Source organism: Orycteropus afer, unplaced genomic scaffold, assembly GCF_000298275.1.
Source record: "Orycteropus afer afer isolate SDZICR_OR568_19922 unplaced genomic scaffold, OryAfe1.0 scaffold00539, whole genome shotgun sequence".
NCBI lineage: Eukaryota > Metazoa > Chordata > Mammalia > Tubulidentata > Orycteropodidae > Orycteropus > Orycteropus afer.
The window spans coordinates 702,997-724,639 of record NW_006922126.1 but is presented as its reverse complement, the minus strand read 5'-3'; the positions used below and the strand labels follow the sequence as shown (position 1 = coordinate 724,639).

Sequence of the window (21,643 nt, the reverse complement as noted above, 5' to 3'; positions counted from 1 at the left end):
GTCACCTCCGGTTGGACAAGGAGACACGTCACCTCCAGTTTGACAAGGAGACACCTCACTCTTTGACAAGGAAGTCCCTTGCTTCCTATTTGACGAGGAAATACCACCCTGCTGTTTGAAAGGGAAGCAGAAGCCATCAGCAGGGTGCCCCTGCTCCACCAGCACCCAGCACTCTCTGCCTTCTTCCCAGTGCAGCCAACGACCACCTCCTCCACGGCGTGCTAGAGGTGGCCCCTTTCATCAACCGAGAGGCATGGCTCTCCTCTTCTTCCCACGTTACTGATTTTTGTCTCTCTGCTTCATTTTCCCTATCAGTGTCTAAGTGTGTTAAAATGTCTGCCCTATTTAAAAAAGAAAACAACCCCCAAGCACCAGCCTGTCTTGACCTTGTGCCCCACAAGCTAAGGCCCCGTTTCTTTGTTTCTCTTCACGGCGGCACGCTGTGAGTCGTCTAATCACTCCATCCTCTCCTCCCATTCTCTCTTGAAACCACACAAACCAGCCTCGAGTCCTGCTCTGCCGAAGGCGCTCGGGGTCCAGATGTTGGGTTCCCTGCACTGTCCCCAGGTCCTGGCTCTACCCGTCACTCTGGGCTTTCGCACCCTTCAGCGCCGTTGCTGCCTCGCCTCCCCTGGCCGGCTTGCCCTCCGCGGTCTCCTCATCCTTCTGGGACACTCTAGGGCCTGGTCATCAACCCTGTCTTCTATTTCTCCTCAAAGACTCCCCGCTTGCAGCTGTGCCCGCCAGCCCTCTACAGCCCTGGGCTCGCACAGTCAGCAGCTTCCGTGGCAGCTGCATGTGGATATGCGAGAGAGACATCGACGTCAACAGCCATCTCCTCCACCAGGCACCCCAATCTCCCTGCCAGGCATGCTCCTCCTCCAGTCTTTCTGTCTGTCTTGGAGGATAGCAGCTCTGTTCTTTTGGGTGCTGTGGCCCCAAACCTTAGAGTCTTAACTTAGCCGTCCCTTTGGTACTATGTCTAGTCTGTCTGCAGTCCAGCTGCCCTGCCTTCAGGGTACAAGCAGAACCCGCTGCAGCCCACCCCCCACCTGCTCTGCCCATGTTCTGGTCCCAGTGCCGCGTCTCTGCACGGTGTCTGTCTGCGTCTTCCTCCAGGGCAAATACGGCCATCTTTGGATCTCCTCTCCCCAAATCCTCTAACGGCTGTCCCTCTCACTGAAGAGAAGCCTAAGTGTGTCACAGGCCTGGATGTGCTCCAGCGTCGGCCCGGCGGTGTCTCCCTGTGTCCACACGGCCCGGTGCCCCGTTGCCATGGTGCTGTGGTGCGTTCCTTGGGGTTGTGCTCCCCCATATGCTGCAGAGAGCCTGGCCGTGAAGGAAGCTCCACGGGCACTTCCTGGGTGACTGCAGCTGCGTGGCGGCGGCTTTCGTGCCTGGGTATCGTTACACAGAAGGGCTAACGAGAGGTTGTTCTTGTTAAGTCTGACTTACTCTTTGGTTCAGGTAGACTCTCTTTAAGAAATCAGGGGAAAGGATGGATTCGCATTAAAGCCAGCTGCCTCCACTGCACAGACTGGAAGGCATTTAGGTGGTGGCACGTGGGAAGGCTTCCTTCACGGTGCACAGCAGGCCCGGACTGTAGCTCTGATGTGTGTAGTGGTTAACGTAAAGAACTGATTTCCTTGCATTTGGCATCTTTGCAGCTCCTGGAGCAGAACGGAGGCTATGGAAACTGTGCCCAGTACCGAGGGCCACCCCCTTCTGGATGCCCAGCTGCCCGGCCCTCAGGCCCTGTGAGCAGCGGGTACAGTGGAGGTCAGTGCCTGGGTGGGGGCACTCTGGGAGCAGATTCCCCCCCGGAAGACCTGTCTTCATCCTCGGGAGCAGCACCCTGAGACCCACCCCTCTTCTTACAACTGGGTGACAGCCTCCTCCTCTGTGCTGGGGCTGTGGTTACTGAGTCCTGACTGAGCACAAGGCGCTTGGGGACAAAGACAAAACTCCCTGCTCTTGTGAGGTGTATGGCCTGATGGGAGAGAGAGACTGGAAGTTCAAGGGTCCCCAAGACCACCCTGAGATTCAGTAATCCACTAGGAGCTGTTAGACTCATGGTTACATTTTATTACTATGGAAAGATACAGATTTAAGTCAGGAACAGGAACAGGTGCATGGGACAGAGTCCTGGAGGGTTCCTGGCATGAGCTCCCAGTTGTTCCTCCTAGTGAAAGTGTGGAGGACAGCATGTGCTTCTCCCAGCTGCAGTGAGACAGCACACACGAAGTCTTGCTGGTCAGGCAGGCTTCCCTGAGTCCTGCTGTCCAGGGATTTTATTGGGGGCCGGTCACCTAGGCCTAGATCATCTGTGTGTCTGACCTTAGCGTCTAGCCACCCCAGAGGTCAGACTGATGCCATGTGTCCTGAGAATTGCATTGGTAGATGGACTCTGTTGTGGTCCAAGGATTGCGTGGTTCGATGCACTGTCTGTGTGGTCTGAGGTCACATTGTCCAATGGGTGCTCTGGCATGGCCCGAGAATCATGTTTTCCGGTGGGCTCTCTGTTGTCCAGTGGGCTCTCTGGCACAGCCCGAGAATTGTATTGTCTGGTGGGCTCTCTGTCTTGGCCTGAGAATGCATTGCTAGATGGACTGTCTGCTGTGGTTCAAAGCCCAGGTGAGCAGAGAGACTTGTCATTGTAAGGATCTAGACATCACCTCCAGGAGCCGGCAGCAAAGGGCCTGTCATTTCCTTGGATGAGCTGAACCCTTTAGTCTGCAGCACCCCCACCCCTTGGCCCTTTGCCGGGACACTCTGCGTGATCATCTTGGAGCGTGTGCACTGAGCGTAGCATTTGCACCACGTCTGTATCACATCCCTGTACCGGCAGCCTTCTGGGTACAGAGTAGCGTCTGGGTGGGTGCCTGACATTGGGAGGAGCCGCTGTGGGCCAGGGTAGATTGAAAGACAGAGGCACCCCATGCGTTTTCAATTTTTGTATTAATTTGGTTGCTTGTTTCCTCCTTGATCAGTTTCTATCTCTTGATAACGGGTGCAGGACCCCTGAGCATAGGCATCAGCTGGTGATCAGCTCCAATCACTGTTCCTCAGGCCAGCGTGTCCGTCGCCTCTCATCCCAAGGAGGCTTTGCTTCCATCACCCAGTGCATCTGCTCCACGGGCAGTGGTCAGTATTAGAGTGAGACTGATTTACCTGGACAGCTGGTCCCGAACAGCATATTTATCGTCTAATCGAGCTGCCTCCCAGGGCAAGGCCACCCAGGCGTGCAGGCTTCCGGTCATGTACTCAGGTCCCAGAAGCAGGAGCGGCCTTGGCAGCCCCCGGCTTCACTCTTCAGCACGCACTACCGTGGCTCCAGAACAGTGCCACCTCTTGCTCTGGGTGTCTCTCTCTCTCTCCGTCTCTCTCAGCTCCAGGGTGGTGGTGGCTTCCCCTTGTTGCGGGACCCCTGTGTTCATTCCTTTACCATCAGCCATCAGTCCTGTTTCCTCCTCTCCATTACTGAGTTTCCACCCAGGCCTTTCCACCCTGACAGCCCCCTGCTGGCCCAGCTTGCCGGCAGCAGTAGCCTGTCCAACAGTGGCGCCCCCTCAGCCTGCTCCCATTCATGCAGGGTCAGCTAACCCAGTACAGGACAGGTGGGCCCTCTCGACCACTGGGCAGTACAACTGCGTTTGCCGTCAGTCCCGGCCTGGTCAGATGGGGTGAAGGCACAGTCCCCCGGCCATCAGGCCCTCAGGAATTCAGCTTCTTCCTTGGGGATCGTTGCTGTTGTCAGCACCCACAGTCACACCCCTGGGGCCGCTGAGTCAGGTAGGGAAAGAGGAAGTTGAGGTGATGTGGGGAAGAATTGTAGAATCATGTCAGCATCCCCCCACCTCTCTTCCTCAGATCCCCCAGGAAAGTGGAAGGATCTGTGGGGCGGGGCACCCCCTCGGGCCCCTTGTGTGAGTGTGAGCACACTCAGGAGACGGGGAAGCCGGCCCTACCGCCTCCCATCACATTTCAAACATGAGTGTGTTTGATGACCTGTTCAGTTCTCAGTCCCCGTTCCTCGGAGGACAACATGAAGCGTCGCCTTGATGTGCTGCCTCTTTCCTGTTGCTGGACACTGTGGTGGTCACGTGTGCTCCTTGCTCTGAGAAGTGGGACTCCGCTGTCCACACGGGAGCGGTGGCTGCCCCACTTTGAATATTGCCATCTGTCACCAAGTATACAAAGCCTGGCCCAGGGGAAGTGTCGGTTTCTGTCAGGATGCACTTGCAGCTGTCTGGGGCTGCCAGCATCAGTCTGCTGTCTTTGCTTTGCCCAGGGTGGATGGTGCCTTCCACCTGGGGAATCAGATGTGGCCTGGCCCTCTCTGTCTCTTGTTGGCGTGTTGTGCCTTAGAGGGTGCGAGGGGAGTCTGGTGGTACGCAGTCTGTCTTTGCGCTGCTGCCCTTCTCCCTTGCCTGTTCTTTTCACAGACCCAGGTGCCACCTCGAACAAGTACCAAGGTATCTGCTTGCCACTTTCAGTCACTTCCTGGTCCTGAAAGAGATTTTGTTGGTGAATGTTGACATGTCCTATTGAAATGCAACCCTTAATTTCCTACAGTGGTTTCGAAAGGTCTCTGCCCCATGTAAGGAGCTCTGGTGGTGCTGTGGTTAAAGCATTGGGATGCTAACCAAAAGCTTGGTGGTCCAAACCCACCGGCCACTCCAAGAGAGAAAGATGAGGCAACCTGTTGTCATAAAGACTTACAGCCTTGGGAACCCTGTGGGGCAGTTCTGCTCTGTCCTGTAGGGTTGCTGTGAGTCAGAATCAGCTCAGTGGCAGGGGGTTTGGTTTTGGTTTGGTGTTCCATATGAGCATACCTGTAATGGTCCAGTTTGCCATTGTCCACCTACCTGACCGTATGGCCAGGCCATTGGCCACTGCCCATGAGTCAGTAAAAACACAAACGTAGAAGTTGTTAAGTTCTCTCGTCGCTGCAGGGCGACTAGCAAGCTTTCGAGCTCGGTGGGCTGAGTTAGTCTTTCCTTCTTTCATCAGGCCTTGCCATCCTCCGGACTTAACACAGGGCCTTCCACTTTGAAATTGCCATCCACACAAAAGCTTTGTTGGTCGCTAGAGAGCTGTTCATATGCCACTGTGTGGTGGCAGTAGGAGCCTGGAGCTCTGTCAGTAGTTCTATCCTCGGCCTCGGAAAAGAGGCCACCTGCTGTGCAAGGGGGACATTGGCTCCCTCTTCCCGCGGTGCTCTTCGGGGCACTTCCTCATCAGAGTGTTTGCTGGACATCACCCAGGACTGTAGCATGCTTCAGGTTACGGGATGATTCTGTGTCCTTCAGTCATCGGAAGGAGCTCTGGTGGCCCAGTGCCTAAAGCACTTGACGGTTGGTGGTTCAAACCCACCAGCTGCTCTGTGGAAGGAAGTTGGAGCAATCTAGTTCCATAAAGATTTACAGATTAGAAACCTGATGGCAGCATCAGAATCTGGAGAGTGCGGGTCGCAGGGACCAGAGGTATTGAGAGAGAGACCACTTTGCGGTTCAGGCTTGGCTTGCCTTTGATCAGCCCCATTCACATGGGACCTTCTTCCAGTTAGTGTTGTGAGTAGGGACTGGCAGTGTGTCCAGGTGTAGAATGTGAATCCACCCGAATCCAAGTACACGGACTGGATGCTGAGTTCTGGCAGGATATTATCTAATAAAATTGGAACCTCATTTTGTCTGCCAAATATTCTGTGGTGTTTGAAACGAATGATCTTTGTGAGCTTGGGCAGTCTCATAGGTCCCCATTTAACGTATCTAGTTAATTAGTGTGTACTAATTGGTGGTGTAGTGCCTAAGGCACTTAACTGCTAACCAGAAGGCTGGCGGTTCAGACCCACCAGCCACTCCTTGGAAGGAAGATTAGACAATCTACTTCTGTAGAGATACTGCCTCAGAAACCCAAGGAGGGGTCACTATGAGTCAGATCCGACTTGACGGCAATGAGTGAGTTTTTTTTCAGTCAGTGGCTGAAGGGCACCCCCACATGCGGCCTCTTTGACAGTGCCAGGAAGGGGAGGGGACATGTTCACAGCATACATGCCAGTAATACGTGCACACGAAGGAGCTGCAACCACGGCACATGACATCTCTTCAGATATTCCAGTTTCACCCATACACTAACCTTGATCCTACCAATGCTTGTGTCCCCATGTCTTCCCAGTCTGACTGTTGCCGTGGGTCCCCACAGGAGTGATGGGCATTGAGTCAGCAGACCCTGATTTCTCTATCAGGCCCCTTCTTGGTTGGTCTGTTGGACCTTGCCCCGTGGGGTTTGAAGTCAGGTTCCTCACGACCATCTTTGCCTTGCGAGGTTTTAAATTCCTCCAAACTGATGGCCCTTCAAGCCTGAACCAAACTCATCTTCATGGTTTAACTGTCAGCCAAATGGTAGACAGGCCTATGAAGTGGACAGTAATACCAGGGAGGTATGTACTCGGAATAGTCAACAGTCAGAGGTAGCTGTGTTGTCAGAAGGTATCAGTGCTTGGAGAGGGGTGTCGTGCTTGGTAAAGTAGCAGGTCAGCGAGAAAGAGGAAGACCCTCAATGAGATGGATTGACACAGTGGCTTGCAGTAGTGGGCTCGAGTATAGCAAGGACTGTGAGGATGGCGCATTGTTTTGTTCTGTTGTACGCAGGGTTGCTGCGAGTCAGAGCCAACTCGACAGCATCTGACAACGAGAACAACGTGTATTGAGCCAGCCCCTCTGGACTCGGCTCTGTCGTCGTGTCTAAATTCCTTTGGTAATGTAACCTTTGGAGCTAGTTGTATTATAGCTGTAATTTCATACCATGGGTGTCCTGGTGGCCATCCAGGAATCCCTCTCATCCTTCATTTTCCCAGATGATGTTGTTGCCATGTTTAGTGTGTGTCATGGTCATTCTAGCAAATCCTATTTCTGACACCAAAACCATCTTCAGGTCAGTGATTGACTGGGAGCACCCACAGAACTCAGCAGAGCTGTTCCACTCATGGTAACATTGTGTTACCGTGAAAGGACGCAGATTGAAGTCAGCAGCGGGAAAAGGTGTGTGGGGCAGAGTCCAGGAGAGTTCCAGGTGTGGGCTTCCGTTGGCTCTCCCAGTGGAGACGTGGAGGACAACACCTCTCCCAGCTACAGTGTGTGACAACACACATGGAGTCTTGCCAACAAGGCACACGTCCCTGAGTGCTGGTGGCCAGACATATTACTGGGGGTTGGTCATGTGGACATTAGATATCACTCCCCCAAAGGTCAAGCTGATGCTGTGTGCCCCAGTGTCCTCAGGTGGACAAAGACAGTTGTCGAGTGGGACATTCCAAGGGCTTAGACCTGGAGGCGAGGGGCCACACTGTGTTTGGGAAGGCTAGTCATTTACTGCACATGGACAGTAAGGGGATGATGAGGAACCATGTAGTCTCATATATTACCGTATAGTTTACTATGTATAGTTTAATGTATTAGAAAGCGGCAGGTGCTGAGGGGAAAGATAGAGCAGGTGTGATGGGAATCAGGGTGCCAGGAAGTGGTATGAGGTGGCTTGTTAAGAAGTCTGAGTGAGGTCCTGATGGAGCCGAGGGAATCTGAGGCTGAGGGGACAGCCCTGCACAAGCCTGTGGCCTAAGTGGTCCAGCCAAGGAGGCCAGCTGTAGGGGAGCAGAGGGAGCAAGGGGGTGAGTGTATGGAGGGAAGAACCTCGTGTGGGACCTGGGGTACTGCTAGGACTTGGCTTCCCCTCTGAGGGGATTGGGAACCATTAGGTCCTTTTGGGGAGAGGGTCCTCCACTTCAGGGTGAGGAGATACAGTGGTGGGTGAGGCAGGGTCCAGGAGTGCTTCTAGGAGGCAGTGATGGTTTGGACAGGGAAGCTCCAAAGAGACAGGAGAAGCAGTCAGACTCCAGAAATAGCTTGAAGCCAGTGGATTTTCCTTGCTCCTTGGGTCACATCTGGATGAATGACGTTAATGTTCCACTTCATCCGATGTGTGTTAGGCACCTGTTGTATACCCAGGCACTGTGCCTAGATGCTGGGCATCCTGAGCCCTGGCACCGCTGTGTCTCAGGGCCCCAGCTCCTAGGGAGAGACACCAGGAGGCGCTCAGGGAAGGTTCTGTGGGCTGTGGCCAACACCATATATGTGCAGCCCCAGCATGCTGGCCAGAGCACATGAGGCTGTGGGCCAGGGAGGTGTTGGCGAGGCGGCATCCTCTGCTGGGCACTGACGGTGGTGCTTGGGACAGTGCTGAGTGCATGTTAACCACTCTACCCACCACTCTCTCTGGGCAGTGGACATATTCCCCTGGGTTCTTCCTCAGCTTTTTGTTTCCCAGGTTGGGGGTCATGTCACTGACACCTGGCCCACCCCTCTGTCCTGGGCATCCCATATCTGCAGGCAGGCCCATCACCCCCACACTCGTGGCTCTCACGTACAAGCCATACCCCCAGGCCAGCCCTGGCTGCCCTCTTGCTGGACACAGTTGGTGCAGACGGCCCGCGCACCATGTACTGTAGGCTGACATGGTGCGTGGTTGGAAGCGTGAGTCCTGAGGTGGCCAAGTTCTAACACTTCAGTCATTACTGAATGCAGTGGTCGAGGACAGGCTGGACACTGCTGCTTGTTGATGAGATCAGCTGTAAGCATCAAGCCACGTGAGACCTGAAGTGGGCTGCCCTGAGGGGCGCCGCTAGGCCCCCCAGGCTGCTGTTGCTGTGGGTGCTCTTCCGCCATGTGTGAGGTAACTCTAGGCCGGGTAGGCGGGTGATTGATGTGGAATGGAAGCAGGTGGGGGTGATGCTTGGGGCTGACATGTGACGGCCTGCGCATCCTGGGCCAGTGAGAAACGGTGTTGCTGCGGGCTGGGAGAGAGGCTTCCAGGAGAGGCCCGGGCGGCCACGGCTGTGTATGTTCCCTGCGGTGAGACGCTGATGGGCAGACCACAGGGAAAAGCCGCACCTGGCGTTGTGGCCAACTCCGTCCCGTGTGTGTGCAAAACTCCTGCACAGAGCACAGCTGCACTGGGAAGAGCGGAGCCAGGCGCTGCACAAAGCACTACTTGTTTTCTCACTTTCCCCCTTTTGATAAGATAGACTGCCTTTTTTGGAAGGACGCATGCTTAGAATTGATTAATGAAACGATGTGGCCAGGAAACGGAGGGGAGAGGTGGTGGCTTGGGGAGGCAGGCCAGGTGGACCGTGTTAAAGGTCAGAAGTAGAAGGGCCCCTGAGCAAGTGTAAGGCTGGCAGGAGGGGGAGTGACCACCGGAAGGGCGACCTTCCTGCCTGCAGCCTAGGCCCTTCTGGGGCAGCTTGGCCAGGGCTGTGTTTGCTCTGGAAGGATGGTGTGCCCTGCCTTCTCTTTCCCTGAGAGGAAATGGGGGTCTTCACCCTTCCTTGACCCTGGGCTGGGGCGTGGGTGGGCACGTCTGCTGGTACCCCTGCTTTGTGGGTACCCCTGCTGCCAGCTGCAGGGCAAGCTCACTCTTGAGGCTCCATTCAAAGGAAGCTTTCAGAGGGTCTCTGAGCAGCTTCGCTTTGCTGCAGACAATGTGGGAAGCCAGCAGGCGTACAGAGGAGCTCTGGGGGTGGAGGGTCTTGATTCTGAGCCTGCTGGGAAAGTCCTCGGGCTGGCCCCGCTGGACACCGCCTGCATGCAGTCTGAGAGAGCCCCCGGCCCTTGAGCTGGGAGCTCCGCTGGCCCTGTCACCTGCGGGCAGCCTTGTCTCCACGTGTGTATGTGACGTGGGGTTGTGTGTTGGGTTTTCTCTCTTGCTCATCAACTTTTTGCCACCACCGTTCCTTTAAGACCTTCTCCCCACCAGCTCCTGTGCTCTAGAAGGACTCTGCATTCCTTGGCCAGCACTCTGTCTGTATTTGGGTCAGCAGCTGTCGGAGGTGCTCAGCTCGGTGCTGCAGCTCTCTGCGACCACCCCTGTGGTGGCCCAGCCTCCAGATGGAGTGAATCCCAGCGAGAGTGTGTGTGTTTGTGGTACTTCAGCTCTGCGGCCTTTTACCGCCTAGATCGTTACGTGACTAGATAGGTCCTCAGATAGGCTAAGACAGTGGTCAGAACTGCTGGGGCCTGGGCTGGCTTGCAGCTGGTTGGCTGGGCCGGTGTGAGGCCACTGCCTCCTGGTACTGTGGAGGTCCCAGGGAATGACCAGACTTGCTCCCCAGCCTGTCGCTGTGGCTCCTGGGTTGCGGGACCAGGACTCAGTGCCCAGCTCTGCCAGAGGGGCAGGCCCATCTCCCCACCTCGGTCTCCTGGGTTTGCCTGGTCTCCTCCCCTCAAGCTAAGCCCCTTGGCAGTCCCACTGCACATCTCCAGGCCTGTGTGCTCTTTTCCCCAACACCTGCCCAGTGTAGGCTTGGTGCAGGGGTCCAGGTCTGGCTTCGGGGTGTCCTGAGCCCCTCTGCACCTGCCACTCTTCGTGGCCACACGGACAGCTCTTTCTGAATGGGGGGGGGCACGAGCTCACTCCCTGTTGTTCCGAGCCCTCTGTTAACTCTGGGCTGCCTTGTGGTTACACCTGACCGCCCTTTAGGGGTGCCTGTCTGCTGCTTTCTGGCCTTGGTGAGCCGTGTACCCACCCAGGGAGCACCTGTGTGAAGCCCTGAGCCGTGATTCTGCTTGTTGACTAGCCCCTGCATCCTCCCTTGCAGGCCTCTCCACCCTCCCCTCCTCCCATATCAGCGGCCTCACAACCTCTGAGACCACCCATCTCCTCCCCACGAGTTCAGTGGTGGAAAGCTGTCCCCGCCAGTACCCACTTGTGGCAGGGCCGGGTCCCAGCAGGGCTCATAGGTGTTGAGGACATGGCTCAGTGGACATCACCTTCTGGAGCAGGAGAGAGGGCCATGGGAGATGACTCAGAGATGGTGCATGTGGGGAGGCCTCACACATAATCCTGCCCAGGGTCACCCAGAGAGGATGGGAGCAGGGGCCCTGGGGCTGCCCTTGGCATAGGCTGGGCAGAGTGGGCTCAGTGCCGTGTCTGTTGCCTCGGCCCGCCTGCCAGCAGCTCCCTTCATTCCTGGTGTCTCGGCTTCAGGCACGAAGGATGTGTGCTCACAGTAGGAAGTTCTAGCATGCCATAGGTTCCTTGTGGACCCTCCATGTTGGTCAGGAGGCAGCAGGCAATGCCTGGTGCCGGGGCAGATGCAGCAATGACCTCTTTTCTGCAAGGGAGAGCCCGGGGAGCAGAGCTGGGCGCTGAGGTGGGTCCTGAGGGTGCCACTGCCCACACCTTTAGCTACCACTTGCAGCCAAGGGCTTTCTGGGCAGCACACAGCCTCTGAGAGTGGGGCGCAGGTGTCAGGACCTGGTTGGCTCTGGTGTGCTCCTGTCACCTTCCTCAGGCTTGACAGAAGCTCTGAGGCCATGTCTTTGTCCCCTTGTCTGGGCATGGGTGATGGGGAGCTGGCAGGAGGCTGGCCGTGGCTTGTCCCCCTTGCTGCTCCGGGCCCCTCGAGGACCACAGTGAGGGTTGCCACATGCCTGCAGACCTGCTCTGACTCATCTCTGCTTCCAGGCCTGACTGTTGCTGAGTACGACCAGTCCTACAGCGGGTTCTTGGACATCCTCAGAGGAGGCACCGAGCGGCTCTTCACCAACCTCAAGGACACCTCCTCCAAGGTCATTCAGTCTGTTGCTAAGTAAGTACCAGTGTGGGAGCCCAGAGGTCAGTGTGAGAGGCAGTACCAGGAGGTGTGTCACAGCCACCCCAAACCCCATATTGAGACAGCACATGGTGTTTTCATGTTCTAGACACTGTGCTGCCTCTCGGGGTTCCCTACCTCTCCCAGTGCGGGTGAGTCTATAGTCCTGGCTGTTGGTGATGTGAGGGGCAGGGTACCAACCCTGCCTGCCTTCTCTGTCTGCGGATGACTCTGTGTCTATCATGAGTTAGGGCCAACAGATCCTTGGGGAGCGAGCAGTGCACCCCAGTCTTTGGGGCAGGGTTGGCCTGGTGCCGGGACCAGAGTCTGAGTGGCTTCATCATTTAGGACATCAGGTGCAGCTGGGCAGACATGCTAGCCCACAACCCCTTCTCCACTCCTCCGCCAGAGGCACTTGCTGTTTGTGCCAGTGTGTTCCATTGTACACCAGCATGTACCACTGTACCCCGGTGACTGCCAGTGTGTGCTAGTGCACCTTAGCGGGGACCAGTGTGAACAAACCAGGGCTCCAGACCAGTTCATTCTGGCTTGACTCCCTGCTGAGAATTTCCATTGCCACCTTAGAGATACTGAATCTGCCTTTTAACAAGGTTCTCGGATGATTCTTGTGTATACATAGGGATCACCTGAGGATCTTGTTAAAAAGTAGATTCTGGTTCAGTGTATCTGGGGTGTGAATGCTGAATCTCAGCAGGGGGTCACATTAGAATGGACCAGTTCAAAGCTCTGGAGCAAAGGTATACCAGTGCGTGAACAGGGGCCGGTGTGAGTGAGTAAATACGGGTCACTGGTGGCATAGTGCCCAAGGCGCTTGACTGCTAACCAGAAGGCTGGCGGTTCAAACTCACCAGCCACTCTTCTGAAGGAAGGTTGGGCAATCTACTTCCGTAGTGATACTGCCTCGAAAACCCAAGGACGGGTCGCTATGAGTTGGGTCCAACTTGACGGCACATAACAACAGCATGATGACTGGTGTACATGAATGTAGGCCAGTGTGAGTGATCTTGAGCCAGTGTGATTAGTGTGTGTGAACGTGGGCCAGTATGGCCAGTGTGAGTGAACATGGGCCAGTGTGAGTGAACATGGGCCATTGTGACTGGTGTGTGTGACCATGGATCAGTGTGAGCAAACATAGAAGAGGGTGAGTAAATCAGTCTGGCCAGTGTCCACATATATAGAGTAGACCAATGATGAGTAAACGTAGGCCAATGTGAGTGAACATGGGCCAGTGTGCATGTACGTGGGTCATTGTGAGTGGATGTTGCCCAATGTGAGTGAACGTGGGCTAGTGTGCACATACGTGGGTCATTGTGAGTGGACGTTGCCCAGTGTGAGTGAACGTGGGCCAGTGTGCATGTACGTGGGCCAGTGTGAGCGGATGTTGCCCAGTGTGAGTGAACGTGGGCCAGTGTGCATGTATGTGGGCCAGTGTGAGCGGATGTTGCCCAGTGTGAGTGAACGTGGGCCAGTGTGCACATACGTGGGTCATTGTAAGTGGACATTGTCCAGTGTGAGTGAATGTGGGCCAGTGTGTACGTACGTGGGCCAGTGTGAGTGGACATTGCCCAGTGTAAACAGACATGTCCCAGTGTGAGTGAGCATGGGCCAGGGAGAGGGAACGTGAACCAGTGTGGCTAGTAGGAGCAAACGTGGGCCAGTGTGGCCAGTGTGAGTGAATGTGGTCTCTGTGGTCTGGGTGCTTTAACGGAAGGGTTTTTTTTGTGTGAGAGCATTATGAGTTGTCTGGGAGCAGGGAAGCACTTATATTTAAGTCACTGAGTCCTTTGGGACCAGGCGGAGTGAATCTAGCTTAGGTACTTTTTTGCTCTTGTGGTTTTCTTGGGGTATCGTGGTTTTTTCCCAGTTTTGAGTCATGAGCCTGTCCGCTGATGTGAGAGCTGGATGCTAGTTGTTGCTGACTGTGTCGCTGTCCACAGTGAGGTGTGTTTATTGCTTGTGTTCTCTGGAACTTTTGGCCTCATTTTCATTTGTGTTTTCTTTTGTGCAATGATCATCATTTTGTGACCATACCTGCCTGCAGTACCAGGTAAATGCATGTGGTTCTGAGAGTGGGGTGCGTGCATTATGCTGATCAGCTGGCTTTGCAGAATTTTGTGTTTGCCAGTTTCACCTTCCATAATAGAAGCATTGAAGCGTGGCTGGGGCCCCAGGGTGCATGCCACAAGCACGCCGCGCCTTCTTGGGTGATGCTGCAGGGCTGCAGCCCAGGTCTGTTGGTGCCTGGGGCCGCCTGGCCCATAAACAGCCCTGTGGAGGGAGCTGTGTGGTGGGCATGTTGCTCTTACCTGAAGAGAAATAGAACAGAGGTGGGAGAACGTGGCTTCTTGTTCATTGCTTCATCCCTTCTAATGGAGACACTGGGAGTGCACTTGCTTGAATGGTGCACTGCCCCAGCTTACGCTGGCTGTCTTGTTCAGGGGTGGGGGCTCCTGCAGGGGTACTCACGCCAAAGGCACTGAGCCCATGGCCTCAGAGACTGTGGTTGTGAGCACGGGGTGACCACATGGTGACGGTCCCATGCCATGGGTGCTCTGTATGTATGCTTGGGGTGCCATTCATCCCACAGGCTTATGCTGAGGATGGGGCACACCCCAGGGCCGGCAGGGTATGGCAGACCCGGGCAGTGGTGCATGACTGAGATCATTTCCCTGTCTGAGGATGGCGTTGAGTGGCCTGGCCCCTTTGTCTTCAATTCTGCCCCAACCATCAGCATCCTGCTTCCTGCCTGATAGTGGCGCCCTGCTGGCGGTGCTCAAGCACTCAGCTACTAACCAAAAGGTTGGTGGTTAAAACCCACCAGCCACTCCATGGGAAAAGGTGGGTCAGACAGCTTCCATAAAGAGACAGCCGTGCACATGCTATGGGGGCAGTTCTCCTCTGCCCTGCAGGGTTGCTATGAGTCGGAATTAACTTGAGGAGAATGGGAGTGAGATGTACCCCAAGGACAGAAGGAGTCACCCAGGAGTTTTACACTGTATTCAGTGACCTTGTCGTTAGTGATGATGGGGGATCAAATGGGAGATGGAAAGAGAAAAGGATGAAACAAATAAGAAATTAAGTTTAATGTCATTAGGAATTGGGATTTCCAAAATAACAGGAAAAGGATGTAGGTCAAAGTCTCCAAGCCCACCCCGAGGTTCGCCCGTTCTCCAGGAGGACTGCTGGGGCTCGGCAGCCAGTCGCACTGACGGCTGTGGTTGGTCACAGTCAAAGGACAGAGCAGGAGCAGCACAGGGAGAGGATGCGTGGGGCGGAGCCTGGGGAAACCAGGTGCGAGCGTCCAAGAGCGCTCTCCCTGAGGATTCGCCCAGGACACGCTGGGCGACCCCAGCAGCGAGTCCACCAGAGAAGCGCATTAGAGACTCAGCACCCAGAGTGTTTGTTAGAGTTGGTCACATCAGTACCCTCTGAACTGAAAAACTCACTGCCATTGAGTCGGACCTGACTCATAGAGACCCTTCCTTGGGTTTCTGAGGTGGTATCATTATGGAAGTAGATTGCCCAGTCTTCGTTCTGGGGAGTGGCTGATGGGTTTGAACCGCCAGCCTTCTGGTTAGCAGTCAGATGCCTTAGGCACTATGCCACCAGAGCTCCTTCACTACCTTCTGGATGTACAAAATTACAGACTCCCTAGAGGAAGGCAGTCGTTCAGCATAAACCACCTAGTTTCCTCCCAGTGCAGGCCCAGTGGGCCACTCCCGGCCAGTGGGTCAGCTGGGCTGGTGGGAAGCCCCCTGAAGGCCAAGTTCCAGGTCCAGCCTTGCAGGCAGGCCTTTCAAGAATAGCGATCTCCAGTGGCCTTCTGTGTCAGCGTGGTTCTGCCCAGGATGCGTGCTTAAACAGGCCTGCGTTCTTAGGGGAATTGGAAATACCGGGGCGTGGGTGTTCATTTTCTCAGCTCTCCCCACGGTGAGGCCTACAGGCAGTGACAGCCCAGTGGCAGTAAGCATCCAGACTGTGGCTCCTTCTGACCCTTCCCCACAGCGGGGAGGCCATCTCCTTGATGACCCAGGTCTGGGCCAGGACCGGGCATGAGGAGCTATAGACTTCTGGTCTCGTCTGACAGCAAAATTAGCAGAGCCGACTGGGCTCGTTTCCCAGGACAGAAACCAGCCTGAGGGCTCTTCACCGGCCAGAGCCTGAGAAGGTTTAGTGGTAACATTTCAAATACATGAAGACACAGGACTTCATGATGCTTCTCAAGGCGAACACATGTTGGTCCTTTGTCAGACACACGAATGGTCTTGGACGGGGAGATGGCAGAAGGGGCCAGCCCTTCTCTCTGCTGAGGTTTGATGTCACTGTTCCTTCTGTGCTGGGCACCTGACAGCAGTGGTGTGAGGGGCGCAGCCCATCCCTTCCCCTGACCTGATGTGTGGCTGAGCTGTGGGAGCACCTGCCCTCCACACGGGTGTGTCTGGGCACTCCGGCCACCCAAGGCCTCTGCGTGTTGGCAGAAGAGCCTAGTTCAGCTTCAGGAGGCGGTAGGCCTCAGCTGCCCGTCCCCTCCACACTCAGGTTGTTACCAGTTTCCAAGTGCAGTCACTGGTGCCTCTCAGTTTGCATTTTATTTGATGGATTTGAGAGATCTGTTTGGGGACAGGTGCTCTCTGCAGTGTTGACTCTAGCCACCAACATGTTCTGTTCTTGGGTGACGTGTTTTGACTTTTCCTCTGAGCGGGGAGCAGGGGCACAAGGTGTGGTGTAGTGGTGCTGAAGTTTCTTAAGTTCTTATCCAGCTCTGATGGAAGTGTCAGCTCCATACACAGTTGCACATGTGCACACCCACATGCGCACACACATGCAGACCCAGACTCGCACACATGCACACCCACACTCCCACACACGTGCACACATGCAAACCCAGGCTTGCACACATGCACACCCGCACTCCCACATGTGTACAGATATACACCCATGCTCCCACACATGCACATACAAGCACTCACATACACATGCACCCTCACACTCCCACACACGCACACATATGCAATCCCAGACTTGCACATGTGCACAGATATACACCCACACTCCACACATGCAGACACAAGCACTCACATACGCATGCATACCCACACTCCCACATACCCACACACATGTAAACCCAGACTTGCACGCACACCCACACTCCCATGTGTGCACACATATGCACCCCAACACACATGTGCACACATGCACTCCCCCTGCACACCAGCACACCTGTACACACATGCACTCCCCATCCCCCTACACACCAGCACACATGTGCACACATGCTATGTATCCTTGTGACAATGCAGTCTCCAGCCCCACAGCCCCCTGAATCAGGCCTCAGTGTCTGCTCCGGTGACTGTAGTGGGATGACCCTGTGATAACCACAGGCTTTTTCTTCTCATTTCAGTTATGCGAAGGGAGACTTGGACGTATCCTACATTACATCCAGAATTGCCGGTATGTCTGTCTGGTTTAACCGTAAGAACGCATTCCTGAGTCTCCTGTTCTGGCAACTTGTGAGGAGGGTGCTGGCTTCCAGGGCATCCCTGGCAGGATGTCAGGGTGCTGGGCCATGGCTGGCCTGGGCTAGCAAGCCCTGTCTCTCCAGCCTCTTGGGCCAAGTTGCAGCACAGAGCCCCACTGAGGGCCTGTGAGCCTCAGGGGGTCCCACAGGGTTCTGAGTGCCCAGAGGTCCTGTGAGCACCAGAGGGTCCCACAGGGCTCTGTGAGTGCCTGGGGTCCCATGGGCTTTGCAGTGGGAGACACAGTGGCTTTGTGGAGACCCCTGTGGCCGTGTGATGGGCTGTGCCCAGCAGCCAGCTTCCCTCCTGGTCTTTCACTCTCTGGAACCCTGCGGTCGTGAAGGGGGTGGTGCACAGAGATGGAGGCGGTTAAAGTCTGCGCCTCGGGCAGCAAGTGTGCGCCTGCTGCACAGGGCCCGGGCCCCTGGGAGTCACTGCTCGAGAGCTCAATGTGCGTGCCGCCCACCGGGCTCCTCAGCTATGATGGCTAAAGGGGGGGGGATGGGGTGCTGGGCTCCTTGGTTCCAGTTGCTGATGGTGGGTATGGGAGTGTCACACTCTACCCTCCTGGTGCACCTGCTGTCTGTCTGCTGTGAAGGTCAATAAGCAGCTCAGACTGGCGTCCATGGGGGCTGAGGGGCAGGGCCCTGATGTAGCCATCGGGCTGGACTGCCTGGGGGAGCTGCACGGTACAGGGCTCCAGGGGCACCGGGATGGGCCCAGGACATGGGCAGCCCTGGATGCTGCCACCGTGTGGCTGACTCACCTCTTGTTGCAGTGATGTCGTTCCCGGCCGAAGGTGTGGAGTCCGCAATCAAAAACAACATCGAGGATGTGCGGCTCTTCCTGGACTCCAAGCACCCCGGACACTACGCGGTCTACAACCTGTCCCCCAGGACGTACCGGCCCTCCCGGTTCCACAATCGGGTGAGTGGTTGGTAGTCTCCAGGTGCTGCCTGGAGGAGATGGCTATATGCCCAGATCTGGGGCAGAGCTTTGGAGCCGGTGGGCTGGGGAACAAGGGCACCACAGGCAAAGCCAGCAGACGGGCTGGAGTGGCGGCCACCACGTTTGCACGACCAGGGCCTCAGAGTGGCTTCATGGGACACCTGCACTCGCCTGGGACAGAGTGCTGCAGACCAGGGCCCACTCCTGGGAGGAGAAGGAGGGGCTGCGTGGCACAGGACCCCCCACGCTGACTGGCGGTGCCAAGCGGCACACAAGGTGGGGAAGAGTCTTCTGCAGAAGTTGCTGAGGAGGCGGCCCAGGGCTGCCTGGTGTGAGTACCCGACTGAAGCACCGAGCACCGTAAACCCAGAAACACACTCGTCTCTTAAGGACACGGATGTTCGAGCCCCAGATGAAACACAGTGGAGTGACATGGCATGGGGGTGACAAGGGCCCCCTGTGGGGAAGAGCCTGTGCCAAGCCTACGTGTGGAGCTTGAGCCTCCTCATAGAAGGAGCAGGGGAGCTGGGGAACAGGCCGCAGCACATGAGGGGTGGGGCAGGTAAGGAGCCATGCTGCCAGATGGTGCCCCAAAATCTGCTGTACCCACCCCTAGCCTGCTCCTGCCACCAGGCATGGCCTTTCCACCCCAGAGCCACCCCCACAGTTGGCCCTGGGCAAGGTGGGAGGATGGGATGTGGTGGGTGGCCGTATCTGCTCTCGGGCACCAGGGTGTTTTTGCCTCCATTCCTGAGAGCCAGCATTCCTGAGCTTATGAGAAGGAGCAGTCGTGAGGCTGTAGGAGGTGGGACCGTGCCAGTGTGTCCAGGTGGTGGCTCCCAGCTCCTCGATCCCCACTCAAGTCCTCCGTTCTTAGAGGTCGGTGCCAGCAGCCCCTGCACAATGGCTGGGACTGAGGCACAGGGAACGCGCCCATGCGGCTCATCTGACGTGGGTCCCAGGCAGGTTCATACAGCCCTGAGGCCGTGACAGCAAACACCCGAGTCCTGTTGCCACGAGAGCAGTTCTGGCTCCTGAGCACCCATCACACAAGGGACACAGCAGGGAAAAGGCAGAAGACTCGAGCTGGGGTGGGGGGTGAGTCCAAGACAGCGAAAGCCTTTAGGTCCAAGCTCTTGAAGAAAGCCAGATGGCCCGGAACGAGGAGTAAGTCATAGGAGAAGGTGCATAGGTCTGGAGACGACCTGGGGAGCCGCAGCAGTGACCTGGGGGCCGCAGCAGTGACCTGGGGGCCGCAGCAGTGACCTGGGGGCCACAGCAGGGCTGTGGTTTGCTTGCAGATTTAGAAACCTGGCTGATGCAGTGGCTTTCTAGGAAAAAGATCTTAGCCAGTGAGTGCAGGAAGGGTGCCAGGGCAGAAAGTGACGGGTGTTGGTATAAAGGACTCGGAGGTGTGGTCCAGCAGTGAGCAGGCCCACTCGCACCAGAGTTTGGGTGAGTGAAAGGTGGTTTATTGACGTGCAGCACATCGGGGAGCCGGGGGCCTTGCCTGTTTGACTCCTCAAGGCAAAGCTTGAATAGCCTTTCATAGGGCTCGGAAGTAGGGAAGTTGTACGTGTTCAGTGATTTTCGGGGAGGTCCAGTGCACAGTCAGGGCGAGGTGGGGACTCTCGTTGGACAAGAAGTGGCCTTCAGCTGCTGCTGCTGCTGGTCTTCCCTGGGCGGGACATCGCTGCTCTGCGGTCCCTTCTGGTCTTCGGACGGCACATTGCTCCAGGGGCTCATCCAGCAGACACAGCCCCTCCTTACTGCACGTGCTTGGGGCCAGAGCTGGTTAGAAGGAGCTCTTGTCTCTTCCTTACCCCCTGACTTCCTGGTCCCTGCAGTGCACAGTAACTAAGGGCAAGCTGACACAGTGGTTGAGCCAAAAGGGTGGGAGGGGCTTTAGAAGCTCAACTTTTGTGGTTCCTCCAGGACCCCCAGAGTGCTTGCGCTGGTGAAGGCCTTCTTGAGACATAAACACTCGGGGCCCCAACACTTTACCGTATTCAAACCCTTGGGGCCCCGCTGCCTTACTTAAACTGACCAGGTGCATAGGAAGCAGCAGACTCTAAGTGGCATGGGGCCGCCACTATCAGCGGGTCCCAGGAGATGTCATTTGACGGATGCCAAAGCCCCTCATTCCTGGTTTTTAAAAAGAAAAGACCCTGACAAAGTAGGGACGGGTGGGTCTGCAGGGGCCCCGTGCCTTGTGAGCTGAGTGCCCTCTTCTCCCTGCAGGTGTCAGAGTGTGGCTGGGCTGCCAGGCGGGCGCCAGGTCTGCACAGTCTGTACAGCATCTGCAGGAACATGCACTCGTGGCTGAAGCAAGACCACAGAAACGTGTGTGTGGTGCACTGCATGGTATGTGGGGCTCTTGGCTCTTCTTAATACTTTACACATTTCCTCAACACGAGCACAGAGCCCATTAGGGATCAGACTGTTGGTGACCTCTAGGACACTCAGACTGACCAAAATATCTGCACATGAGAAGCTCACGTCCTGGGGCGGGAGCAGAGAAGACATCCACAGACCCTCAGGTGGGGACCAGTGATGTGGGGACACGGCCAGGCGGAGGGGGCACCGGGGCTCCACAGGGGATATGTGGAGCTCCGGAGCCTGCCAGTGAGGATGCTGGGCTCATACCCGGGGCAATAGGGTGGCCAGGCTGATGCCTGGGGCAGGTGAGGGTGCGGGCACCGGACAGATGGCCAGAGCAGGTGAGGGCACCGGCTTGATGCCTGGGGCCATTGAGGGTGGCCAAGCTGATGCCCAGTGTGGGTGGCGTGCAGGGCTGGTGCCGGGGGCAGGTGGGCATCCGGAGCTGGTGACTGGGCGGGTGTCTGTGCAGCTCCAGTGTGAGGGAGGTGCCACCGGGCAGCCGGGGTTCAAAGTGCTTGCCCCCCACCCCACCCCTACCTCCAGAGATACGGTTGATTGTAGGAAATCAGAGGGTCCATGGTGCTGGTGTGGGTGTGGCTAGACAGTGGGTCTTGCTGAGCCCAGTGGCCCGAGTTCTTTGCAGTCCCTCCTGCCAGCCCTGCTGTAGCCCTCCCTGTTGCACATCCAAGGACAGCCCACCCAGTGGCTGCAGCGGCTGTGTGAGAGCCTCATGAGCAACCAGGACACCCTGTGTACCCCAAGCCCCACAGCTTGCCTTACTGTCTGAGGGCCAGGTTCAGACCTGGGGGAATGGTCGTTCGAGCCACAGGGGGCCCACTGTGGGCAGACGCTGGCTTGGCTGTGCCCCCATGCCAGGTGACTGTCAGGCCCGGGGAGGTACCTTGATTCCGGCAGGCTCTCCCCTGGTGTCTGCAGCCACCCAGCCCAGGTCCCCAGGCACCTCTTTGTGCTCATGTCATTTCAAGGACGACAGAACCCGGGGAGGGGGAGTAGCTGCTCTGGGCACATCCCTGCTCAGCCCTCACGGGCCTGTTGGCTGGGCTTCGTGTCCCACGCAGGTGCCTGCCTGGGTGCTGCGGGGGACTTGCCCTGGAGAGCACTTTTC

At 56.5% G+C, this 21,643-nt stretch overlaps 1 protein-coding gene across 1 annotated transcript in view; it reads left to right on the top strand.

The window, feature by feature from the left end:
* The window catches only part of GAK (cyclin G associated kinase), a 140,798-nt gene that overhangs the window by 53,854 nt on the left and 65,301 nt on the right, over positions 1 to 21,643 (top strand). The window contains exons 10-14 of the mRNA XM_007955764.1: positions 1,668 to 1,779; positions 11,524 to 11,647; positions 17,073 to 17,122; positions 17,966 to 18,114; positions 20,377 to 20,499. Of these exons, the coding sequence (XP_007953955.1) occupies positions 1,668 to 1,779; positions 11,524 to 11,647; positions 17,073 to 17,122; positions 17,966 to 18,114; positions 20,377 to 20,499 (558 nt within the window). The remainder of the gene's footprint in view (positions 1 to 1,667; positions 1,780 to 11,523; positions 11,648 to 17,072; positions 17,123 to 17,965; positions 18,115 to 20,376; positions 20,500 to 21,643) is intronic.